Below are 26,772 nucleotides of genomic sequence, written 5' to 3' on the forward strand. Positions count from 1 at the left end.
TTTCCACCTAATTGGAGAGTCTGGAGGCACATTCGAACCAGAGCAGATCTATGTAACACACAAGTGCTGGAGGAACTCAGCAGGCCAGGCAGCATCCATGAAAAACAGTGCGGCCGATGTTTAGGGCCGAGACCCTTTGGCAGGATTTCCAGCACGGGCAGATTTTCTCGTTTCAGAGCAGATCTATCCCGGGCACAGCCCTCCCGCCACTGGCAGCATCTACAGGAAGCGCCTGCCTCAAGAAGGCAGCATCTATCAGGGATTCTCACCACCCGGGTCATACCCTCTTGTCATTGCTACCACTGGCCAGAGGATGGCGCCAGTGAACATCACGACCAAGCGCGACATTCTTCAGACGGTTCATGAAACTACTTCCTTCACATCTTTTTTGTTCAAATGTGGTTCTGCTACTGTTGGATACTGTGATCTACATTCTGGTGGTATGTTTTCAGGCTGATTGAGCAACCTGGCGCTCGATTGTCTCTGAAGCAAAGCGTGTAAACTCGAGGCCAAGAAGCCTGGAGATGGGGCACGAGCCCATGATCAACTCCATTATTGCTGATCTTGCCAATTAAAGCACTGAGGAAGATTGAAATCATTGAGGTGAATGTGGTAGGCGAGCGGATGTTCAGTAGCCTCTTGCCTGCTACTGCCGGAAGGTGTTTGCATGTGATGGTCTCTCTCCCTCGATGCTGTTGGAGGATGGTGCTGGAGTCCTGGTTCTTGGGCAAGGTTTAATCAATGCAGTTTGTAGTTCAAGTTCATGTTACGATGTGTTTCTGGTCGCTCTTTTCTTGCCATTTTGGGCAATTTTGAACCAGGGTGGCCTGCAGATTAACGGACTGAGCTGAACTGAATGTGCCTGGACCTTTCCAATTTTGTGTTTTATACTGTGTTTTACACTCTTTATTTTTGTTTCCATTTGCACGATTTGTTTTTTTCTGTGTGTGGGGGCAGGGGTTTAATGCTTTTCTTTAAAGGGGTTCTATGGCATTTCTTTGTTTCGTGGCTGTCTGTGGGAAGACGAGTCTCAGAGTTGTGTACCTCATACATACTTTGATGGTAAATGTACTTTGATGGTAAATGTACTTTGATGATAAATGTACTTTGATGATAAATGTACTTTGATGGTAAATGTACTTTGATGGTAAATTTACTTTGATGATAAATGTACTTTGATGGTAAATGTACTTTGATGATAAATGTACTTTGATGGTAAATGTACTTTGAGGGTACAGGAGCCTTAAGTGACTCACACCAGTTTCAGGAAAAGCCACCTTCCTCAACCATCTGGTTCTTGAATTGACCTGCACAACCCAACCCTACCTCAGCAGTGGAACACTAAAGATCACCTCCTGCACTTCCACAGACTTGTCTCTGCTTTTGTCTGTTAATTTTGTGCTAAAGTTTTTTTTGGCAGTCTTTTATTCTCTCTCTCTCCTCACTGCCTTGAATGATTGATGTGCAATTTATATGTTGTCTGCTGTCTGCAGCTACATGCCTGTGATGCTGCTGTAAATCTTTCACTGCAGTGTACCCTCACTGTGCTTGTGCACTTGACAATAAACATGAGTTTTCTCAAGGACAGCAGATTTCCTCCCTGAAAGGGCATCAGTGAAACAAACAAGTTTTTAAGCAATAATTAAACATAGTAACTACTGACACTAATTATTATAATATAATTGTATGCATTTACTTAAATTTAAAATTCCCAGATGACCTGCTGGGATTTGAACTTGCATCCATAGATCAGTAGCCCAGGACTCGACTCTCGTGCAGGAAGCTAATCTCATGGCTAGTGGCTCCTGGGACTCCCGCGTCCATTTACACGGAGCTGCTGGAGAGAGGGCGAGGCTGTGAGCTCAGGGTGTGGAATGTGCATCACTTCACTGGGAGACAACTGATGGATCAGGGCTTCCGGTGATCTCAGTTTAACAACTGAGGGTCTGCTCTGCCCAGCCCCAGCCAGTTCCAACATCTCCAGCTAATGCTCATTTCTTGCTCTGGATAGGCAATTCCATCACCCAATCTAATGGGCATTCCCACTCTCTTGGTTCTGGTCTGGCTTCTCGTTCGCATGGCAAGTCTAAGGATGTGATTTTCTTTGGGAATATCTGAGCAGGATGGAGTCAGATTGGAAAAGGGTCAGATAGTGGAATGGGAAAGGGTGCAATGAAAACAGATTGGGATGGGATGGAATAGGAGGAAACTAGATGGGATGGGAGGGGATAGGATGGAACAGGAGGGGTCTAGCTGGAATCCAAGGGGATTGTATAGAATGGGAAGGGGCCGGATGGACGGGAGGGGGCCGGATGGGATGGGCTAGGACTAGCTGGAGTGGAAGAGCATCGGACAGGGTGGGATAAGATTGGATGGAATGAGGTGAGGGAACAGAACATAAAAAGGAACAGGATAGGATGAGATAGAACAGGATAAGATAGGATGAGATAGAGTGTAATGGAATGGGACGCAAGAGGATAGTTTGGATCCAATTGAAATAGCATAGAGCAAAGTAGAACAGAGATTCCATTTATGAAAAACCTACTTACATCTAACAAAAATAAAAACCCAATTTCACTAAAAACATCAATTAAAACATTTTAAAGGTTATGGAAGTGGAAGTGGAAGGCATTTGGGAAGAAGAATTGGAGGGAGTCCCAGGAACTGAGACACAACACCCTGTAGCACTCAGGGCTCCAAGTACACGGATCGCACAGTTAAATCAAACAGAGTGGATCAGATGAAGTTAAACTGCACATCAAGAAATCAACCTTTACCGTGAGCAGCTTCCATACCAACAGCTTTTCCCTTGGGAAATGGGTTCCAACTCACCGCAGCATTCCGGCTCTGGAGGAGGGGTTTGGTGTTGCGAAGCAGCAGGCGATGATCTGGGTCCATCACGTAGGGTTTCCGCTTGGGAAGCACAGTTGGATCCACCTCCTCCTGCTTGGAATCTTCCTCATCTGAGCCATAAAAGGCCTTCTCTGGGTTGTCTTCCAGTAAGGTCTCCTGGTCACAACGGACAGGGACAAAACGGCATCGTTATTGGTGAGTCCTGTGATGTTCAGTGTGTGGTAAACTGATGGATCTTACAGGGAGATGTGTGATTAACTAAAGGATTGTACAGGGAACTGTGAGGTGGAATTTCAGATTACATACAATACTGTGCAAAAGTATTAGGCACATACATATAGCTAGGGTGCCTAAGACTTTCCCATAGTACTATAGTAATTCTATGTATTGTACTGTACTGCTGCCGCAAAAAAAAACAAATTTCATGATATATGTGAGTGATGATAAACCAGATTCTGCTAATAATTCAAAACCAAAACACTGTCAGTATGGGTGACAGGGAAACAATGCTGGCGTGAGCAGCAAAGTCCTGATCAATCATAAGCGCTGCATTGACCCATCGAGGCAAGGTTTCAAAACCCTGCCACTTCTCTGGAGTTAACTATACCGGCGATTACAAACTGTACTAATCAGATTCTTGAACTGCCCTGCACAACCCTAATCCTACCTCAGCAATGAAGCATTAGAAAACCACAAGGCATTGGAGCAGAATTGGCCATTCAGCCCTTTGTGTCTGCTCCCCCATTCAATTTGATCTCTTCTCCCTCTCGACTCCATCCTCCTGCCTTCCCCCTGTTACCATTAATGCCCTTACTAATCAGGACCCTATCAGTCTCTGCTTTAAATATACCCAGTGACTTGGCCTCCACAGCCATCTGTGGCAATGAATTCCATCCTACTCTGAGGCTGTGCACCCTGGTGCTAGACTCTCCCACTATCTAAACCATCTTCTCTATCCAGGTCTTTAATTATCTGGCAGGTTTCAATGAGATTCTCCCTCATTCATCTGTGAATACAGAGTCATCACATGTTCCTCATACACTACCTCAGACCACCTCTTGCACCACCACGGACTTTTCTCAGATCTGTTTTTGAACTACTGCCTTGTTTTTCAGTTTGTTTTTTCTGTCTTGTGTGATTTACTTCACAATTTATGTACAGTTTATAGTTTGTGCATTGTCTACCACTAGGTGCCTGAGATGCTGCTGCAAACAAGCTTTTCCACTCACCCTGTACTTTTACCGCACATGGGACAATGATAATGAACTCGACAGCAGGCAACGACCACCAAATGCATGAAGTCAGCCTCACTGAGGATAGGCTGGGTTGGGACAGAGGGGAGAGCGGAGGGCGTGGGCGGAGGGGGGAGCGGAGGGCGTGGGTGGAGGGGGGAGCGGAGAGCGCGGGCGGAGCACTCACGTTGTGGTTAGGGTTGAGGAACTGAGTCCGAGCGTATCGAGTCAGCATGTTGATGATGACCACTTGGCCCCACTCCTCCACGTCGATCAGCAGGTTACACAGCTTCCGGTAGTTCTTGTGGATCAGGTCAATGCGCTCGGGGCACACCTCTTCGAAAGCCATCACCACACTCCCGGCGACCAGCTGTGAACAGGCAGACAGGGAGCAAGTTTAACTCATGACTGTGGCTGGTGTTAACAACCCAAGCCTCAGCTCTTTCCAGAGTGACTTGCTCCCAGGCAAGGAGACTCTTCATTTTACCGTAAAGTCAATTTATTTATCTACGGGAAAAGCCTGATTGCTCCGGACATGTCCAACTAGACTGGTGTCCGTTACATTAAATAACAATCTGCTGGATGAACTCAGCAAGTCAAGCAACATCTGTGAGGATTAAGGAAATTGTCTATATTTAGGTCTCAACCCTGAAACATTGACAGTTCTTACCCCCCCCCCCCCCAAGATGCTGCTTAACCCACAGAGTTCCTATGGCGGACCATTTGTTGCTCCAGATTCCAGCATCTGCAGTCTCTTGTATCAGATAAATGAATGTGTGAATTAATCCTAATGTGGTCTGCAACACACACAAAATGCTGGTGAACGCAGCAGGCCAGGCAGCATCTCTAGGAAGAGGTACAGTCGACGTTTCAGGCCGAGACCCTTCGTCAGGACTAACTGAAAGGAGAGATAGTAAGAGATTTGAAAATGGGAGGGGGAGGAGGAGATCCGAAATGACAGAAGACAGGAGGGGGAGGGATGGAGCTAAGAGCTGGAAAGTTGATTGGCAAAAGGGATACGAGGCTGGAGAAGGGACAGGATCATGGGACGGGAAGCCTAGGAAGAAAGAAAGGAGGAAGGGGGAGTCCAGAGGAAGATGGAGAGCAGGCAAGGAGTTATTGTGAGAGGGACAGAGAGAAAAAAATAAATAAATAAACATACACACACACACACACACACACACAGATAAATAAATAAATAAGGGATGGGGTGAGAATGGGAGGAGGGGCATTAACAGAAGTTAGAGAAGTCAATGTTCATGCCATCAGGTTGGATGCTACCCAGACGGAATATAAGGTGTTGTTCCTCCAACCTGAGTGTGGCTTCATCTTTAAAGTAGAGGAGGCCGTGGATAGACATGTCAGAATGGGAATGGGACGTGGAATTAAAATGTGTGACCACTGAGAGATCCTGCTTTCTCTGGCGGACACAGCGTAGGTGTTCAGTGAAACGGTCTCCCAGTCTACGTTGGGTCTCACCAATATATAGAAGGCCACATCGGGAGCACCGGACGCAGTATATCACCCCAACCAACTCACAGGTGAAGTGTTGCCTCACCTGGAAGGACTGTCTGGGGCCCTGAATGGCGGTAAGGGAGGAAGTGTAAGGGCATGTGTAGCACTTGTTCCGCTTACACGGATAAGTGTCAGGAAGGAGATCGGTGGGAAAGGATGGGGGGGATGAATGGACAAGAGAGTCACGTAGGCACCGATCCTTGCAGAAAGCTGGGGGGGGGGGGGTAGGGAAAGATGTGCTTAGTGGTGGGATCCTGTTGGAGATGGCGGAAGTTACGGAGAATTATACGTTGGACCTGCAGGCTGGTGGGTGGTAGGTGAGGACAAGGGGAACCCTATCCCTAGTGGGGTGGCGGGAGGATGGGGCGAGAGCAAATATGCGTGAAATGGGAGAGATGCATTTGAGAGCAGAGTTGATGGTGAAGGAAGGGAAGGCCCTTTCTTTAAAAAAGGAGGACATCTCCTTCGTCCTGGAATGAAAACCCTCATCCTGAGAGCAGATGCGGCGGAGACAGAGGAATTGCAAGAAGGGGATGTAATTTTTGCAAGAGACAGGGTGAGAAGAGGAATAGCCCAGGTAGCTGTGAGAGTCCGTAGGCTTATAGTAGACATCAATAGATAAGCTGTCTCCAGAGATAGAGACAGAAAGATCAAGAAAGCAGAGGGAGGTGTTGGAAATGGACCAGGTAAATTTGAGGGCAGGGTGAAAGTTGGAGGCAAAGTTAATGAAGTTAACAAGCTCAACATGCGTGCAGGAAGCAGCGCCAATGCAGTCGTCGACATAGCGAAGGCAAAGTGGGGGACGTATACCAGTATAGGCTTGGAACATAGCTTGTTCCACAAAGCCAACAAAAAGGCAGGCATAGCTGGGACCCATACGGGTGTCCATGGCTACACCTTTAGTTTGGAGGAAGTGGGAGGAGCCAAAGAAGAAATTATTAAGAGTAAGGACTAATTCCGCTAGATGGAGCAGAGTGGTGGTAGAGGGGAACTGGTTAGGTCTGGAATCCAAAAAGAAGTGGAGAGCTTTGAAACCTTCCTGGTGGGGTATGGAGGTATATAGGGACTGGACATCCATGGTAAAAATAAAGTGGTGGGGGCCAGGGAACTTAAAATCACTGAAAAATTTCAGAGCGTGAGAAGTGTCACGACAGGTCGGAAGAGATTGAACAAGGGGGGATAAAACCGTGTCAAGGTATGCAGAAACGAGTTCGGTGGGGCAGGAGCAAGCTAAGACAATGGGTCTACCTGGACAGGCAGGTTTGTGGATCTTGGATAGGAGGTAGAAACGGGAAGTGTGGGGTGTGGGATCTATGAGGTTGGTGGCAGTGGATGGGGGATCCCCAGAGCTGATAAGGTTGGTGAAAGTGTGGGAGACAATGGCCTGGGTGCTCCTTAGTGGGGTCATGATCGAGGGCTAAATAAGAGGAGATATAAGCGAGTTGTTTCTCCCTTTCCAAATATGGTCTACTTGTTTCCCCAAAACAAAATAGCCTCCTTGTGCACAGTGGTAGAGTTGATGTCTCACAGCTCCAGAGACCCAAAGTCAATTCTGAATGTTGGTGTTGTCTGAGTGGAGTTTGCAGGCTCTTTCTGTGATTGCATGGGTTTCATCTGGGTGCTCTGGTTTCCTCCCACATGTGGCTTAATAGGTTGATTGTCTGCTGCAGAACACCAGGTGGAGTCTGAAGGTAGTTAAGGGGAATGTAGGGGAGGGGGAATTAAAAAAAAATGGGTTTAGGGTAAAATTCGATGCGTGATGGTCAGCAGGGAATAGATGGACTGAAGAGTCCGCTTCTGTGTTGCACGTGTCTGAGACCCCATTAGCCTGTCCTCTCCCTCAGGGTTGTCCTGTTAACGGTCCAAGCACTCCCTCAATTATCCCAAACGACTGCAGATGCTGGGATCAGAAGCAACACACAAAGTGCTGGAGGAACTCAGCAGGGTCAGGCAGCATAAACGCAGTATCCAGCTCACTCAGTGGTATGGAGTGTGAGCCGGGGTCGAGAGAGCTAGCAGGGTATGCAGCCAGGGTCAGGGTCAGGAGGATGGGCTGGGCATGGCACGTGGCTGGAGCCACTGTGAAGGTTGGGAACAACAATCAGAAACACCCGAACTCAGAATGCTGACTGCCCATTTCTCACCACAGACGCTGCCTGACCTGCGAGGTTTCTCCAGCAGTTGCTTCTGGCTCCAGGTTTTGTTGTCTGCTTCTCTTTTGTGTCTACATACAATCTGAGTTCTGTTTCCTACTGCCTTTGAACGCCCTGAAAATGTCATCGTACTGCTGTGTAACGTGTACCAAATGGGAATTAAAGGTGTGCCAAAATATCAATAGGAGTAACATCCAACAATCCAGGAAATCTCCCAAAATGGCATGGTCCCTAAAGTGCCAGATTAAGGTGAGCTTGGAAACCCATTTTTTTCTGTACGAGAGAGACACATGGTGTTTAAAACTTTCAATTAACAGGAAATGGTTAAATACACAGCAGGGGAAAAGGAATAGGAGAGTGGGTCTAATAAGATGGCTCTTTAAAATAACTAGTACAAAACTGATGGGCAGAATGGCCACGGCTTCATGTTCACCTCTGCCATCCCTAGCATTTTGGTTTACAGAGTCCGAAACTGAAGTCAAATACTCTAGCCTCCACACTAGGTTTGTATTGATGGGACTGCCTAATCTGCACTATCAGTGAGACATGCGTTAAGGTTCCAAGGAAGTTCACACATATATCTTTAGAGAATAGGAAATGATAATCCAGACGCAGATATGGCGAGTATACAAGGAAGGTGATTCCAGATGTGGGAACAATGACCACTGCAATAACCACGACCACTAATTCAACACAATTAGTGATTCCAGATGTGAGCACAGGAAAGGATGACATCACATCGGGACATGGTGAATTCTACTGTATATGAGAAATGTAGAGTATGATCGTGGCAAATGACATGGGAGAATTGATTCCAGATGTGGCAGTAATGAACGGTAGCAGAAAGACAACCGCAGATGTAGGAAACTATGAATATAGAACATAGCACAGAACATCTTAATTTCATCCATGTGTTTGAGAGTCTCTCAAATGTCCCAAATGTATCTGCCCTTCCCACCACCCCTGGCAGTGTGTTCCATGCACTCACCTCCTCTCTGTAAAAGTCCTGCCTCTGACATCCCTATTCTTTCCTCCAATCTTCTTAAAGTTCTGTTCTCTCTATTTGCCATGTCTGACCTGGGAAAAAGGCACTGATTGTCCATCCCAGCTATGTCTCTTAACATCTTATACGTCTTTATCAAGTCGCCTCTCATCCTCCAAAGAGCAAAGCCCCAGATTGCTCAAACTTTCCTCAGAAGGTATACTCCCAAATCCAGGCAGCATCCTGGCACATCTCCTCTGCACCCTCTCTAAAGCTTCCACATCTTCCCTATAATGAGGTGACCAGAACTGCACACTGTACTCCAAGTGTGGTCTAACCAGAGATTTATATACCTGTAACATGGCTTCACAGCTCTAGAAATCAATCTCCCAACTAATGAAGGTCTTAACCACCCTATCAACTTGCACAGCGTCTTTGAGGGATCTATGAATGTGGACTCCAAGATCCCGCTGTTGCTCCACACCATTAAGAATCCTGTATTCTGCCTCTAAGTTTGACCTTCCAAAGTGTATCACTTCACACTTATCGGACTGAACCCATCTGTCACTTCTCAGCTCTGCTTTCTATCAATGTCCTGTTTGAACCTACAAGCCTTCTACTCTATTCACAGCACCACCAACTTTCATGTCATCTGCAAACTTACTTACCCCACCGTTCCACTTTCTCATCCAAGTCATTAATAAAAATCACAAAGAGCACGAAGGCAAACACGAGGAAATCTGCAGATGCTGGAAATTCAAGCAACACACATCAAAGTTGCTGGTGAACGCAGCAGGCCAGGCAGCATCTCTAGGAGGAGGTACAGTTGATGTTTCAGGCCGAGACCCTTCGTCAGGACTAACTGAAGGAAGAGCTAGTAAGAGATTTGAAAGTGGGAGGGGGAGATCCAAAATGATAAGAGAAGACAGGAGGGGGAGGGATAGAGCCAAGAGCTGGACAGGTGATTGGCAAAAGGGATATGAGAGGATCATGGGACAGGAGGCCCAGGAAGAAGGAAAAGGGGGAGGGGGGGAAAACCCAGAGGATGGGCAAGGGGTATAGTGAAAGGGACAGAGGGAGAAAAAGGAGAGAGAGGGAAAGAATGTGTATATATAAATAACGGATGGGGTACGAGGGGGAGGTGGGGCATTAGCAGAAGTTAGAGAAGTCAGTGTTCATGCCATCAGGTTGGAGGCTACCCAGACGGAATATAAGGTGTTGTTCCTCCAACCTGAGTGTGGCTTCATCTTTACAGTAGAGGAGGCCATGGATAGATATGTCAGAATGGGAATGGGATGTGGAATTGAAATGTGTGGCCACTGGGAGATCCTGCTTTCTCTGGCGGACAGAGCGTAGGTGTTCAGCAAAACGATCTCCCAGTCTGCATCGGGTCTCACCAATATATAGAAGGCCACATCGGGAGCACCGGACGCAGTATATCACCCCAGCCAACTCACAGGTGAAGTGTCGCCTCACCTGGAAGGACTGTCTGGGGCCCTGAATGGTGGTAAGGGAGGAAGTGTAAGGGCATGTGTAGCACTTGTTCCGCTTACAAGGATAAGTGCCGGGAGGGAGATCAGTGGGGAGGGATGGGGGGATGAATGGACAAGGGAGTCGCGTAGGGAGCGACCCCTGCGGAAAGTGGGGGGGGGGTAGGGAAAGATGTGCTTAGTGGTGGGATCCCGTTGGAGGTGGCAGAAGTTACGGTTGGACATATTAATGTTGGACCCGGAGGCTGGTGGGGTGGTAGGTGAGGACCAGGGGAACACTATTCCTAGTGGGGTGGCGGGAGGATGGATTGAGAGCAGATGTGCATGAAATGGGGGCGATGCGTTTGAGAGCAGAGTTGATGGTGGAGGAAGGGAAGCTCTTTAAAAAAGGAGGACACCTCCCTCGTCCTGGAATGAAAAGCCTCATCCTGAGAGCAGATGCGGCGGAGACGGAGGAATTGCGAGAAGGGGATTGTATTTTTGCAAGAGACAGGGTGATGAGGAATAGTCCAGATAGCAGTAGGCTTATAGTAGACATCAGTAGATAAGCTGTCTCCGGAGACAGAGACAGAAAGATCTAGAAAGGGGAGGGAGGTGTCGGAAATGGACCAGGTAAACTTGAGGGCAGGGTGAAAGTTGGAGGCAAAGTTAATAAAGTCAATGAGCTCAGCATGTGTGCAGGAAGCAGCGCCAATGCAGTCATCGATGTAGCAGAGGAAAAGTGGGGGACAGATACCAGAATAGGTTCGGAACATAGATTGTTCCACAAAGCCAACAAAAAGGCAGGCATAGCTCGAACCCATGCGGGTGCCCATAGCTACACCTTTAGTTTGGACCCCTCCCACTTTCAAATCTCTTACTAGCTCTTCCTTCAGTTAGTCCTGACGAAGGGTCTCGGCCTGAAACGTCGACTGTACCTCTTCCTAGAGATGCTGCCTAGCCTGATACGTTCACCAGCAACTTTGATGTGTGTTGCAAGAGCAGGAAGGGGTGGCTCCAGATGTGGATGTGGTAGGCGTTTTCAGATGGTGACTTCAGAAATAGGAACTGTGAATATATTAAAGAAAGGTAGACTCTAGATGTGACAGTAATGGATGATACAGATATGGAAGTTCATGCTACATGAAAGGTGGCTCTAGACGTGGGGAAATGGTGCAGGACAGACAACTCTAGATGTGGACCAGAAAGTGATCCAGCTCCTTCTCCTCACCGTGGTTTTGTCGGCCAGCAGCTTCTCAATCACCTCGATCAACTGTTCCTTCTGATCCTGGTCCAGACTGAAACAAGAGATGCAACAACAAATTAGGGTCAATACACACTATTGCTAGAGGAACTCAGCAGGTCAGGCAGCATCTATGGAGAGACATTTTGGGCCGAGACCCTTCATCAAGGTTAATTCCATGGGGAACTTCCTCCTTCCAAGCAGTGAAAGGAATAAAGTCTTTGTTATGTGTTTGACTGGGAATGCTCTGGGAAACCCCTTAAGGAAAATGAAGGATGTGGGCTATTTCCTACTGCAGAATCCCACATGAAATCTCGCCCATCACTGTCACTTCACCAGAATTCTGCCCATGCAATTCACTGATTCCCACTGCTGAAAAGGTCCATCAGAGAGGCACAACTACAGAACACACAACCTGAGCCAGAAACATCAAATCTTCCAGATGATGGGAGCGGCCTACAAGATCTCACACTGACACACAACTCATCTCTGTAGGGGCAGGACATCCTGAGAATATAACTAGATTACACACCCACATGACTATGCTTGCCTTGGACTTCTCCAAATATACAGACGTGAGCAGTCCTCCCAGAGTACTGAAGGTCCATGCTGAATAATAAAACATGGTAGGACCCTGCACAGAGGTGACAAGCAGTTCCTGGGATGGTAGGACCAATCACAGTGGTAATGAGCAGTTCCTGGGATGGTAGAGCCCAGCACGGTGGCAATAAGCAGTTCCTGTGTAGTTTGAGTTTGAATCACTATGCATAACAGAAACAGATCTTGCCATTGAGGGAGGGAATAGGGAAATGCAGTTAGAAATGGTGCCAAGAACTAAAATGGTGATGAGAGGTCAATGAGCCATTCCTCATCAGAGGTGGAAAGGGTCACCAACTTAAATTCCTCAGTGTTATCATTTTGGAGGACCTGTCCCAGGCCTAGCACACAAGTGTCATGACAAAGAAAGCATGGCAGCACCTCTACTTCCTTAGAAGTTTGTGAAGATCTGGCATGACATCTAAAACTTTGACGAACTTCTACAGATGTGTGGAGAGTATATTGACTGGTTGCATCATGGCCTGGTATGGAGACACCCAATGCCCTTGAAGGTAAAATCCCACAAAAAGTAGTGGATATGGCCCAGTCCCTCACAGGCCCTCCCCACCAATGAGCACGCTTACACAAAGCGTTGTCACGGGAGAGGGAGAGCAACATTCACCATCAGGAAACCCCTCCACCCAGTTCATGTTCTCTTCTCACTGCTGCCATCCGGAAGGTGGTACAGGAGCCGCAGGATTCACACCACCAGGTTCAGGAACAGTTATTACCACTCAACCATCAAGCCCTTGAACCAGTGGGGATAACCTCACTGAAATGCTCTCACAGCCTGTGGACTCACTTTCAAGGACTCCTCACCTCATGTTCTTGATATTTATTGCGTACTTATTATTATTTTGTCTTTTTGTATTTGCAGTTTGTTGTCTTCAGCACACTGGTTAAGCTTCCAAGTTGGTGCAGTCTTTCTTTGATTCTTTTATGGATTTATTGAGTATGCCCACAAGAATATGAATTTCAGGGGTGTATATGGTGACTATATATATACACACACACACTTTGATAATAAATTTACTTTGAACTTTTAAACTTTGAACCTTATTCTACCTCAATGCACTGTGTAATAACCTGATCTGGATGAACAGAATGCAAGACAAACTTCTCATTGTATTAAGGTACATGTGAGAATAATAAACCAATTCCAATACCAATAGCCAAGGGATGACTGTGAAAAGCAAACTCTGCCTGCAGTATAGTGAATCGCTGGAATTCTTTGCCCCACAGGCGAGTGGAGGCTAAATCATTACAAATATTTAAGATGGAAATGTATAAAAACAGTGGATTCTGGTTAATTGGGCCAATGGTTAATCGGGGCAGCTGCTTATTTGGGACAACTCTTAAAGAAGAAAAACTAATCGAGAAAATAATCGGGATTCCTTTTGCTCATTTGGGACACAATGCCACTTAATTGGAAAAGGAGACTGTTGCCAAAGAGTTTCTAATTAGAGTCAGTTGTGTGGCCATTAGACACTACACCATGCTTACAGCAAACAGTTTTTAAATACCATCACTTGTGTGCATTTGTGTTCAAAAAGCAGTGATTTTTGTCACTGATAGCTGGTGAGAAATAAGCAGTAAGACAATTCAGAACTGTTTAGCTCGCTGCAGTTTCAAGCATTCAGGCTTGGAGATGCCAGAAACAACTGAGAGTAAAAATGAAATGATTTCATTACTTCAACAAGTTAAGAACTACAAAAAGTTTGAAGGTATCGACAATCATCTTGAACGTTCCCTTTGGTCCTCACTGGACAGGCAGCTCTCACCTGTGGCTCCAAGTAGCTGTGTGCACGTGACAGCACCAACACTCCGGTACACCGCTTTAACAGGCAGGCTAACACCAGGTGAGGGAGGCCAACAGGTTTCAAACCCCAGTCAGATAGGGACATGCCCAACCTAGCGTTCGAATTCAGCTCCGGCAGACTGGGTGAATGAGATCTGCTTTGAGATGCAACGGCCAGGAAGGCAGTGCTGCAACGCTCCGCGGAGAGCGAAGAGCATGACAAGGCACAGAAGAAATCATGGTCATCCACCACAACCAAGGAAGATCCCAGTTGTGATGACCATTCGTGCCACTGGACGTAGACTTCCGCGGTCAAGGAGAGTGTAACTGCCTCAGTGCAATGGATTTTCTACTTTTAAAACTTTCCCACACAGGTTTCCTGTCATCGTCAGATCCGATGGATAATCACAAGTAGTATTAGTAGCATTTGTTCTGTATTTCATTTAAATACGTAATTTGTTATTCAGTTAAATGATGGTTTGTCTTTTTATACCTTTTTTTCCATGAAACCAGCTAATTGTGCCAAAACATACTGGCTCCGACGTGTGCCAATTAACCGGAATCCACTGTATTTGAAAAACTGAGGAACTGGAGAATTGGCCCAGAGCAGAAGGTGAAGCCCACAAAGATCAGCCATGGTCATAACTGAATGCTGGGGCAGGCATGAGGGCTGAGGGGCTGAGTGGCCCACTCCTCCTCCTCCTCCTCCGTTTGCTGTGTTCTTTGACAGCTGGTTAACCATGCCCATAGGTTGTCAAGGGAACGGAATACTCTACTGGTGGATGTCTCTGAAATTCACGAACAGGTACTACTGAAAATGTGAACACTCTATTAAAATCCTGTACAAACTCAGAGGTATATGATTGAAAATGAGGATATCCCTGCTAGCTAGCTCTTCCTCATCACACCTTGCTGTTTACGGGAGCTTGCTGTGTGATAATTGCCTGCTGCAACACTAAGCAACATCAGAAGCACTCAGTTGCTGGGAAGACATCATCGGGACAGTCTGAGGTTGCGAAAGGAATTGTACAAATGCAAGACCATCTCAGAGGGTCTATCGTGGACCCACCACATTGAGGTAATCATGAAGAAGGCATGTCAGTGGCTCTACGTCATTGGGAATTTAAGGAGAATTGGTGTGTCACTGAAGACTAGCAAATTTCTACAGATGTACAGTGAAGAGCATTCTGACTGGCTGTATCCCCACCTGGTATGAATAGTGCAAAGGGCCGTACATTCAGCCAGCTCCATCACTGGCACAACCCTCCCAGCACCATCGGGGTATCCTCAAAAGGCAGTGCTTGAAGAAAGTCCCAGACTTCACTGAGGACCTTCACCATGCAGGATATGCCCTCTTCTCATTACTAATGATTCAGAAACAGCTTCTTCTCCTCCACCATCAGATCTCCGAAAGATCACTGAACCCATCAACACGACCTCACTATTCTTCTTTTGCACTATTTATTTATTTTTATTGTAACAGAGTAATATTTTTATGTCATGCTCTGTACTGCTGCCACAAAACAACAAATTTCATGACATCCAGTATGTCAGTGATAACCAGCCAGAATCTGATTCCTGTTCAGGTACCTCTTTGAACATTGAGGCTGAGGTTCTGCACTGCAAAATCCATATCAGGATCCATGAGCCGAATCTCGCGAAGCTGATGTATCATCGAGGAGTTCAGCCTGCTACGGGTAATGACTGAAACTTAATTAAGGGGGAAGATGTGGAGCGGCTGTTGAGTTTTACCTGTATAGCTTGGGAATGGCGTGAGCAGCTGTCTTCCTGACGTAGGGAGACATGTCTGAAGCAGCTTCCTTGATGGCCAGCATCATAATAGGAACAATGATGGTGACACGGATGCTGGAGAGGACACGAAGAGCACTGGCTCGTATCAGCTGGTTCGGGTCCTGGAGAGGGAAGAATAGAATACAAGAATTATACAAGTCGTCCAGGTACAACCTATGGAAGACTACTTTAAGAGTGAAAAGCAATTCCCATTGAAGCTAGAGATGGAATTGCATGCATTGCTGGCAGGGTTTGCAGGCTATTATTTCCTACAAAGTGAAACCTAATATTATGAAGGGCTGTGATGTTTCACTCCCAGATGAGCTCAACACCTTTTATGCATGCTTTGAAAGGCAGAATAAAACCTTTGGGATTCCCTGCAGCATCTGGTGACCCTGTGATCTCGGTCTTGGATGCCAAAATCAGAACATCTTTCAAGAGCGTGCACCCTCGCAAGGCATCAGGCCCTGATGGTGTATCTGGCAGGGCTCTGAAAACCTGTACCAACCAACTGGTGGGAGTGTTCGAGGACATCTTCAATCCCTCACTGCTTCAGGCGGAGGTTCAAAGGGTGACAATCATACCAGTGCGCTGGGGCAGGCTGAGCGCCTCAATGACCATCAAGTGGCACTGACACCTACTGTGAGGAAGTGCTTTGAGAGGTTGGTCTGGGCAGAATCAACTCCTGCCTAAGCAAGGACCTGCACCTGCAGCAATTTGCCTATCACCACAATAACCCTACAGCAGATGTAATCTCACTGGCTCTCCACTTGTCCTTGGATCACCAGGCAACAGCAATACCTAAGTCAAGCTGCTGTTGATTGATTACAGCTCAGTGTGCAACACAATCATACCCTCAGTTCTAATCAACAAGCTCCAAAACCTAGGCCTCTTATCTCCCTCTGCAACCGGATCCTTGACTTCCTCAGCGGGAGACCACAGTCAGTGCTGTTCGGAAATAACATCTCCTCCTTGCTGACAATCAACATTGGCGCACCTCAAGGATGTGTGCTTAACCCACTGTTCTACTTTCTCTACACTCACACCTGTGTGGCTAGGCACATCTCAAACCCCATCTATAAATTTTCCAATGACACAACTATTGTTGGCAGAATTTCACATGGTGATGAGGAGACGTACAGGGGCAGGATAAATCAGCTGGTTGAGTGGTGTTGTAACAGCAACCTCGCACGCAACCAAGGAACTGATTGTGGACCAGGAAGGGGAAAATCAAGGGAACACACCCCAGGCTTCATCGAGAGATCAGAAGTGGAGAGGATGAGCACTTTCAAGTTCAATATCTCTGAGGATCAATTTTGGGCATAACCTATTGTTGTAATTACAAAGAAGGCATAACAGCTGCTACATTTCTTTAGGAGTTTGAAGAGAAATTGTATGTCACCAAAGACTTGCAAATTTCTACAGATGTACAATAGAGAGCATTCTAATTTGTTGCATCATCATCTGGTATGGAGGGGTCACTGCACAGGATCGGAAAAAGCGGGAGTAAGTTGTAAATTCAGTCAACTCCATCATGGGCGCTAGCCTCCCCAGCATCGATGATGCCTTCAAAAGGCAATGCCTCAAAAAGGTGGCACCAATTATCAAGAACCCCCATCACCCAGGACATGCCCTCTTCTCATTGCTACCATCAGGGTGGTGGTACAGGAGTCTGAAGACACACACTCAACATTTACAGCTTCTTCCCCTCCACCATCAGATTTCCGAATGGACAATGAACCCATGTACACTTCATTTTTCTCTCATTTTAATGTTATTTAATGTTTTAAATTATTTACTTCCTTTGTAATTTATAGTTTTTCATTATGTATTGCCATGTACTGCTATCGAAAAACACACAAATTTCAAATTTCAACATTTGACAGTGATATTAAACCTGATTCTGATTCTGAGAAACCCCAAGGGAACTCGGCTGGGAGATAAACCCAAACCCCATTCATGGACTCATTCTAAAGGCAACTGTCCCGACTGATGGACCTTCCAGTGCTCTGGGTAAACCTTTGTCGCACTGTCTGCCAATCCCTGTCACATCAGTTAGGAGTCCATCCTTTTCCATCCAAGGCAATTTTAAAGCTCTTGAATTTCCTTTATAATCTTCTCTCGCTCTACATACCACCCTTCCACATACAGTAATATTTCACTGTAACCTTCACCCGAGTACAGTTCTACAAAGAGTGTGTTCTGCTCTGTTAGAGGCACAATACAAATCCAAATTGCTGTTTTTGAAAGGACATATAGTACTGTGCAAAAGTCTTTGGCACACATATATAGCTAGGATGCCCAAGAATTCTGCACAGTACTGTAGTAATTTTATATTTTGTACTGTACTGCTGCCGCACAAAGAACAAATTTCATGACATTTGCAAGTGATGATAAACCTGATTCTGATATGAGTCTCTGTTGTGGACTAAAAGTGGGAAGAGGGCAGAAAGAGGGGAATCGTGGTTGGGAAAAGGGAAAGGGAGTGGGAAGCACCAGAGGGACATTCTGTAATGATCAATAAACCAATTGCTTGGAATCAAGTGACCTTGCCTGGTGTCTCAGTGATGGGCATGTCTTCACCTGCACCACAACCTCCCCGCCCCGGCACTCCTCCTCTGCCACCTGTCCCATATCCCTCCCTTGGCATTCCACCCTCACCATTCCCAACATTCTTTGGTCCCGACAGATTTACAAACTCCACATTGACAAATACAGTACTTATACACCCTGGCTATGTATATGTATCCAAGACTTTTGCACAGAACTGTGAGATCCTCAGGGGGTTTGACAAGGAAGATGCTGATATTTTCACTAGTGGGTGAATCTCCATCAAGAGGACTCACTTTCAGCATAAAATCTGATGGCCCCATTACAGGATGTGTGTGGAACTTTGGAGAGGGTGCTGAGGGAGTTCACCAGGATGCTGTCTGGATTAGAGGCCATGATAAGGTTGGACAAGCTTGGGTTCCCTTCTCTGGAGCGGTGGAGGCTAAGGGGAGACCTGAGAGAGGCTTACGAAATAATGGGAGGCAAAATTAAAGCAGACAGTCAGTATCTTTTTCCCACAGGATCAATATTTTTAACACTGGAGGACATGCACTTAAGGTGAAAGGGGCTCAGTTCAAAGACAATGTGTGAGCAAATTTTTTACTTATTTACGCAGAGTGGACTCTTTACAACTCATGTTCTCAGCATTATTTTTATTTGTACAATTTATCTTCTTTTGCACATTGTTTGTCAGTCGTCGGCTGGTCATGTTTAGATTTTAGTTGAATTCCAATGTATTTCTTTGTATCCTTGTAAATGCCTGTGAGTAAATGAATCTCATTGTAGTGTCTGGTAACATACGTTACTTTGGTCATAAATTTACTTTGAACTTTGATTATTTAAAATGCTATGCTAATCTTCTCTGTATCGTTCCAATTTTAGTATATGTGCTGCTGAAGCAAGCACAAAAAATTAAAAATTAAAAAAGCACAAAATATTTAAAATGGAGACTCATAGAAATTCCTTCTTGCAAAAGGTGGTTAACCTCCAGCAGTCTCAGCTCCAGAGTTTTACGGAGGCTGGATCATGACTTGAAAGTGGAGGTGGACACATTTGAGAGATCCTTGGGATGAGGGCCACGGGGAACAGGCAGAGAGGAGGAGTTGACCCTAGCCGATCTCCCCAGGTGTCATACTGCAGGTTTGAGGGGTCAGGCGGCTGACTGCTGCTCCTACTTTCTTGGGTTTCCTGTTGACCTTGATCAGCACAACATCCACTGAGAGTCTGCAGCAAGTGGCAAACATAATCAGCTGTGAAACAGATGGGATATTGTTGTTCATCCTGAGAATGTCTGCCAGCTGCCTCAGCCAGATAAGGCAGCCCATAATCAAAAAGCTCCAAATCTGAGATTAATCCCCGTCTGGAAATAATGGACATCAACAACATAGGAGAGGTCCTTTAGCCCATCATCTGCAGTCTGTAAAACAGCTCTAGACATAACCCATCGGCAGGGGCTTGGTCCGTAGACTTCTACCCGAGGCAAGGGATGGGCTGGTTCAGCTTGATGCTCCGCTCTGTGCTGAACTAAAGGGACTGTGGACGGACTTTCTTTGCAGACTTCAGTACAGAGCACTGTTTACTTGCGTTTATTGTTTGCACAATTTATTTTTTTTTCTCTGCACATTGAGTGTTTGACGGTATCCCAAAGATGTGAGGGTCAGTAAACCAGCCATTGTACATTGCCCCTAGTGTGTAGGTGAATGGCACAGTCTTGTTGGGGGGGGGGTGGTAGTTGGGATAGGTGGGGAGAATAACACTGGGCTACTTTAGGTGGGAGGCTGATGACCAGCATGGAGACAGTGGGCTGAAGGGTCTGTCTCTGTGCTGTGTCATTGTGACCCATCCATCTTGTCCTACCCTTTAAAACAGGGGCTCCCAAACCTGGGGTCCATAGCATAAAAAAGGATGGGAACCCCTGTTTTAAAACTTTAGTTCAATCACAGGTAAGTGATGAACCACTGGAAGAACTCAAAAGGACAAGCAGCAACTGTGGAGGGAAATGGACAGGTCATGTTTCAAGTCGAGACCTTTCATCCGGATATCAAGTCTGGTTTACACAACCCGTCAGTTTAACGCCCAGTAATTCTGCACCAACACACACTTCGCTCAGTGAATTGAGCGCAGTATCCTGTGCAATCTCACTCCAGCTTTGTGGAGATTTATTCCCCACTGATCTGAGAGGCTGGTCTGCTTCTGCCACGATCTAAAACAGTCAATTTTAACCAAGAGAGCTCTTCCAATCCCCCAACAAGAATGTAGACTGGAATGCCTTTAACAGATTGACAATGCAGTGACTATGCCCAGATATAATATACCCTGGAGGAACTCAATTGCGTCTTGCTGTCACTCTTCATTATAAATCACGCTAGAAACTATTTAACAACAGAGCCCCTTGTGAATTAACAAATTGGAAAGATACTGACCTTTAACCCCCGCTGGAAGGTGCTGATGGAGAGCAGGGCCAAGTCTTGTTGTTCTTCTGCATATCGAACCAGGTAAACGTAAACCAACTTCTTCACCTGCGGGGATCACAGTGAGCAGTCAGGGGCAGAGCAAAAGGGCTCCTGTTCACAGGCACCTCATCTCCCACCCACCACCCATCCCTTTGCCCCAGCCTTTGGTTCTCACCAAGAATCCACAGTTTAAAAAAAAGGCAGAACGTTAACCATTTCCTTTTCCATTGATGCTGCCTAACCTATTGAGGGCCTTTGGCATTTCTTAAGAGTCGTAGAGCAATACACCACAGCAACAGGCCCTTTGGCCCGTCGAGTCCATGCCGGACACCCAGGTGATTAGGCCGGGGTCTTTCAGTGAACCTCAACCGAAGCTCAGCAACTTGGGAGTTTTGGGCAGCAGAAGTGTACAAGAATAGTCCACCCAAACTGTACCAGGACCAGGGCTACGATGTCCCAAGTTTTTGCCAGGCGCCCATCCAGCTTGCCCCAGTTTCCTGTGTTCAGCTCATATCTCCTCTGCATGACATCATCGTCATGTGCCATGTCGTATGACGAGGGTGATCATGGCCTCATGACCGTGACTGTTCTTGGCAAATTTTTCTGCAGAAGTGGTTTGCCATTGCCTTCTTCCTGGCAGTGTCTTTACAAGATGGGCGACCCCAGCCATTATCAATACTCTTCAGAGATTGTCTGCCTACTATCAGTTGTTGCATAACCAGGACTTGTGATGTGTACCAGCTGAGACTTCACCAAGTTCAAAGTAGAATTTATTATCAGAGTACATACATGTCACCACATACAACCTTGAGATTCTTTTTCCTGCAGGCATACTTAGCAAATCTATAAAATAGTAACTGTAAACAGGATCAATGAAAGAGCAAGTAGAGCATAGAAGACAACAAACTGTGCAAATGCAAATATAAATAAATAACAATAAATAACGAGAGCATCAAATAACAAGATAGGGTCCTTAATGTGAGATCATTGGTGTTGGGAACATCTCAATAGATAAATGTAGATATCCTCTTTTCATCAAAAGTCTGATGGTTGAGGGGTAGCAACCACTCTTGAACCTGGTGGTGTGAGTTCTGAGGTTCTTGTACCTTTTACCTGATGGCAGCAGCGAGAAGAGAGCATGACCCAGGTGGTGTGGATCTTTGATGATAGATGCTGCTTTCTTACAACAGTGTTTCATCTAGTGTGGCGCATGGCCAAGTTGTGTGGTGCGTGGCCAAGTGGTTAAGGCGTCGGTCTAATGATCAGAAGGTCGCTAGGTCGAGCCTCAGCTGAGGCAGTGTGTGTATCCTTGAGCAAGGCACTTAACCACACATTGCTCTGTAATGACACTGGTGCCAAGCTGTATGGGTCCTAGTGCCCTTCCCTTGGACAACATTGGTGGCGTGGAGAGAGGAGACTTGCAGCATGGGTAACTGCACCTTGCCCAGGCCTCAGTCATCATCGAAAATTGATGGACAGCCGAAGAAGATAAGTTTCATCTAGGTATGCTCAGTGGTTGGGAGGGCTTTACCTGTGATGTACTGGGTCGAATCCACTACCTTTTGTAGGATTTTCTGTTCAAAGACACTGGTATTCTCATACCAGGCCGTAATGCAGCCAGTCAATACACTTTCCAATACACATCTACAGAAGTTTGTGAAATAGTGACACCTAGGAATTTAAAATTACTGACCCTCACCATCTCTGATCTTCTGATGAGAACTGGCTCATGGACCTCTGGTTTCCCATCTCCTTAAGTCTACAATTAGTTCCTTGGTCTTGTTAACATTGAGTGAGAGGTTGTTGTTAAGGCACCACTCAGCCAAATTTTCAATCTCCCTCCTGAATGCTGATTTATCATCACCTTTGGTACAGTGGTGTCATCAGCAAACTTGTATATGCTGTTGGAACTGTACTTAGCCACACAGTCATAAGTGTAAAACGAATAGAGCAGTGGACTAAGCACACATCCCTGTGACGCTCCTGTACTGATGGAGATTGGGGAGGAGATGTTTTTGCCAATCCGAACTGACTGGAGTCTACAAGTGAGGAAATCCAGGAAGCATTTGCACAAGGGGGTCTTAAAGTCCAGGTCTTAGAGTTTATTGATTAGTTTTGAGGGGATGATTGTATTAAATGTTGAGCTGTAATCAATAAAGAACATCCTGAGGTATGCATCTTTGCTGTTCAGACGCTCCAGGGTTGTGTGAGGAGCCAATGAGATGGGATCTGCTGTGGACCAGTTGCTCTGGTAGGCAAATTGGAGCGAATCCAAATCAACACTCAGACAGGGGCTGATTTGCTTCAACACCAGCCTCTCAAAACACTTTATCAATGTGGATGTCAGTGCCACTGGGCCACAGTCATCGAGGTAGGCTACCATGCTCTTCTTGGGCACTGGTATGACTGAAGCCTGGTTGAAACATGTGGGTACCACACACTGCCGAAGTGGGAGGTTGAAGATATCTGTGAACACACCAGCCGTGGTCAGCACAGGTCTTCAGTACTCGGCCAGGTATTCCATCTGGACCGGATGCTTTCCTTGGATTCACCCTCATGAAGGCGAACCGCACATCATCTTTAGATACTGAGATGAAAGGATCATCAGGAGTTTGGGGGGGGGGGGAGAGGGTGGTTCGCAAAGGTTCCTCCATGTTCTGATGGTCAAGGCGCATACAGAAGGCATTTCACTCATCTGGAAGCGAAGCTTTGCTGTCTCCCATGTCGCTTGATTTAACTTTGTAGGAGGCTATGGTATTCAAACCCTGCCAGAGCTGCTCATGTGACCATCCACCTGCTCCCACAGCTTCACGTGACCTTGATCGGGGCCTAAGCAGGTGCTACACCTGTCCAAGGTGCCCTGCAGGCTAGCGGAGGGAAGGAGTGCCATACACCTCCTTTGATAAAGACTTATCTCTACCCTGCCACCCATGCATGTGTCAGTCTGAATTCTTCTTAAATGGTACTATTATACCTCCCTCAAGCACTTCCTCTGGCAGCTCATTTCATGTTCTAAATTATCATTTTAATATATTACATTTGCTATTGAAATTTTAGATTTCTGGCACCCCTGATTCTGAGGGGATTTTGTGATTTTTTAGGATGTAGAACTCACTGCGATGTTCCTGACTTCCTGCCTGCTCCTGGATGTTGCGGAGATGGTCCTGTGAGGCACAGGAGATTCTGCAGTTGCAAGAAATCTTGAGCAACACACACCAAATGCTGGAGAAATTCAGCAAGTCAGGCAGCACCTATGGAGGGAGATGGACATTCGAAGTTTCGGGCCAAGACCCTTCATCGGGACTCAGACCAGTGCAGGCCTTCTTTAGTCAGGGCACCAAGTACTGAAGTTGGGATGGTTTGCAGCAGTTGAACAAGACATTGGAGTGTTCATTTTTGGTTGCCCTGCTACAGGAACGAAGACATTAATCTGGAAAGCGCACAGAGGAGATTTACGAGAATGTTGCCGGGACTGGAGAGGCTGGGTTATAGAGACAGGCTGAGCAGATTCGGACTTCATTCACTGGAACGTGGGAGACTGAGGCCTGACGTTATGGAGTTGTATTCAATCATGAGGGCACAGGTGTAGTGAATGTCTACAATCTTTTTCCGAGGGTTGGGGAATCAAAAAATAGAGGGCCTTAGGTTTAATGTGAGAGGAGAAAGATTTAACAGGAAGCCGAAGGGCAACATTTTCATCCAGAGGGTGGTCAGTATATGGGCTGAGCTAGGCGGATACATTAAAATGTTTAAAAGACACGTGAATGGGTACATGGAAAAGAAACCTTTGGGTGAAACTTGAGCAATGTGACCAGCTTAATTGGGTGTCCTGACCAGCATGGACCAGTTGGGCTACAGGGCCTGCTTCCGAGCTGTGAGACTCTGCGGGGCAGTGGTGCGGCGGGTAGTGCTGCTGCCACACAGCTCCAGTGACCCAAGCTCTATCCTGACCTCCGATGCGGTCTGCGTGGAGTTTGCACGCTCTCCCTGTGACTGTATGAGGTTCCTCCCACATCCCAATGGCGTGCAGTCTCGGGGGGGTGAAGTAGCTCTCGGAAATTGTTAAGTAACACACATCAAAGTTGCTGGTAAACGCAGCAGGCCAGGCAGCATCTCTAGGAAGAGGGACAATCGACGTTTCAGGCCGAGACCCTTCGTCAGGACTAACTGAAGGAAGAGTAGTAAAGGATTTGAAAGTGGGAGGGGGAGGGGGAGATCCAAAATGATAGGAGAAGACAGGAGGGGGAAGGATGGAGCCAAGAGCTGGACAGGTGATTGGCAAAGGGGATATGAGAGGATCATGGGACAGGAGGCCCAGGGAGAAAGACAAAAGGGGGGGGGAACCAGAGGATGGGCAAGGGGTATAGTCAGAGGGACAGAGGGAGAAAAAGGAGAGTGAGAGAAAGAATGTGTGTATAAAAATAAATAACGGATGGGGTACGAGGGGGAGGTGGGGCATTAGCGGAAGTTAGAGAAGTCAATGTTCATGCCGTCAGGTTGGAGGCTACCCAGACGGAATATAAGGTGTTGTTCCTCCAACCTGAGTGTGGCTTCATCTTTACAGTAGAAGAGGCCGTGGATAGACATGTCAGAATGGGAATGGGATGTGGAATTAAAATGTGTGGCCACTGGGAGATCCTGCTTTCTCTGGCGGACAGAGCGTAGGTGTTCAGAAGGAAATTGTTAAGTGTCGGCTTGGTGGTGAGCACAACGCTTTACCATACGAGAGACCCGGTTTCAATTCCCGTCACTGTCTGTATGTTCTCCCTGTGACTGCGCGGGTTTCCTCCGGGTGCTCCAGTTTCCTCCCACAGTCCAAAGACATACCAGTCGGTAGGTTAGTTGGTCATAGGAAATTGCCCCGTGATTAGGCTACAGTTAAATGAGAATCTGCAGATGCTGGAAATCCAAAGCAACGCATACAAAACGCTGGAGGAACTCAGAAGGCCAGGCAGCAGAGTGAACAGTCGAAGTTCCGGGTCAAGACCCTTCCTCAGGACTGGAAAGGTCATTGCACGCGGAACAGAGAGAATCCCGGAGCTGTGGCAGTGACTCGGACAGGGCCACCGAGGTGGAAAGGGTGGCACGAAGAAAGCAGAGGGAGAAACAGTCAATTGAATGCGAGTACCTAGGGTCCCTGGTGGTCCAAACTGGGGTTCAGGGTGGGTCAAAGGTGGTTAAATCAGAGGTTGCTGCTGGCATGGCTGGAAGGGCCTACTCTGTGCTATATTAGGTTAGATTAGATTCAACTTCATTGTCATTGTGCCGAGTACAGATACAAAGCCAATGAAATGCAGTTAGCATCTGACCAGAAATGCAAAGAATAGTGTTATTTACAAAATAACTGCGAATAAAAAGTAAGTGCTATAGCACACAAATATAAAAGTACTGAGACAGTACAATATGGGTGCAATACTGCCTAGTGCTGTGATGTGAGGTTCAGCAGGGTCACAGCCTCAGGGAAGAAGCTCTTCCTGTGCCTGCTGGTGTGGGAACGGAGGCTCCTGTAGCCCCTACCGGATGGGAAGAGAGTAAAAAGTCCATGGTTAGGGTGAGATGCATCCTTGATAATGCTTTTTGCCCTGCCTAGGCAGCGTTTATGGTAGATGTTCTCAATGGTGGGCAACTGGGTGCCGATAATCCGCTGGGCAGTTTTCACCACACGCTGGAGTGCTTTGCAATCCGATACGGGACAATTGCCATACCACACTGAGATGCATTTGGTGAGTATGCTCTCACTGGTACAGCGGTAAAAGTCCGTCAGTATCCTGGGACAGAGATGAGCTTTCTTGATCCTCCGCAGGAAATAAAGGCGCTGTTGTGCTTTTTTGACCAGGATGGAGGAGTTCAGGGACCAGGTGAGATCCTCGGAAATGTGGACACCAAGGAATTTGAAGTTTGATACACGCACTACAGCTCCATTGATGTAGATGGGGACATGTGTGTGGCTCCTAGCATGCCTGAAGTCCACAATCATGTCCTTGGTCTTCTGGGTGTAAAGGGCCAGGTTGTTGTCAGCACACCGCACGGCACACCAATAAATAAATGGGAAAAGGAACAAGAGGAGTGGGGTTGGGGGTTTGACGGCACCTGAAAAAGAATGGGTTACAGGGGAATATGTGGGCTAACAGGATAG

At 46.7% G+C, this 26,772-nt stretch overlaps 1 protein-coding gene and 1 pseudogene across 8 annotated transcripts in view; both read right to left on the minus strand.

Moving 5' to 3' along the window:
* Positions 1–26,772, minus strand: part of LOC134358546 (AP-3 complex subunit beta-2) — a 170,397-nt gene that overhangs the window by 81,519 nt on the left and 62,106 nt on the right. For all 8 annotated transcript variants that reach the window (XM_063070901.1, XM_063070897.1, XM_063070899.1 and 5 more), the window contains 5 exons: positions 20,607–20,702; positions 15,595–15,755; positions 11,436–11,502; positions 4,273–4,455; positions 2,833–3,009 (listed from right to left, as the gene is read on the minus strand). In XM_063070901.1, coding sequence (XP_062926971.1) covers positions 2,833–3,009; positions 4,273–4,455; positions 11,436–11,502; positions 15,595–15,755; positions 20,607–20,702 — 684 coding nt within the window. The remainder of the gene's footprint in view (positions 1–2,832; positions 3,010–4,272; positions 4,456–11,435; positions 11,503–15,594; positions 15,756–20,606; positions 20,703–26,772) is intronic.
* On the minus strand, positions 18,997–19,089 carry LOC134358636 (U6 spliceosomal RNA; annotated as a pseudogene).

This window comes from Mobula hypostoma, chromosome 18 (genome assembly GCF_963921235.1).
Source record: "Mobula hypostoma chromosome 18, sMobHyp1.1, whole genome shotgun sequence".
NCBI lineage: Eukaryota > Metazoa > Chordata > Chondrichthyes > Myliobatiformes > Myliobatidae > Mobula > Mobula hypostoma.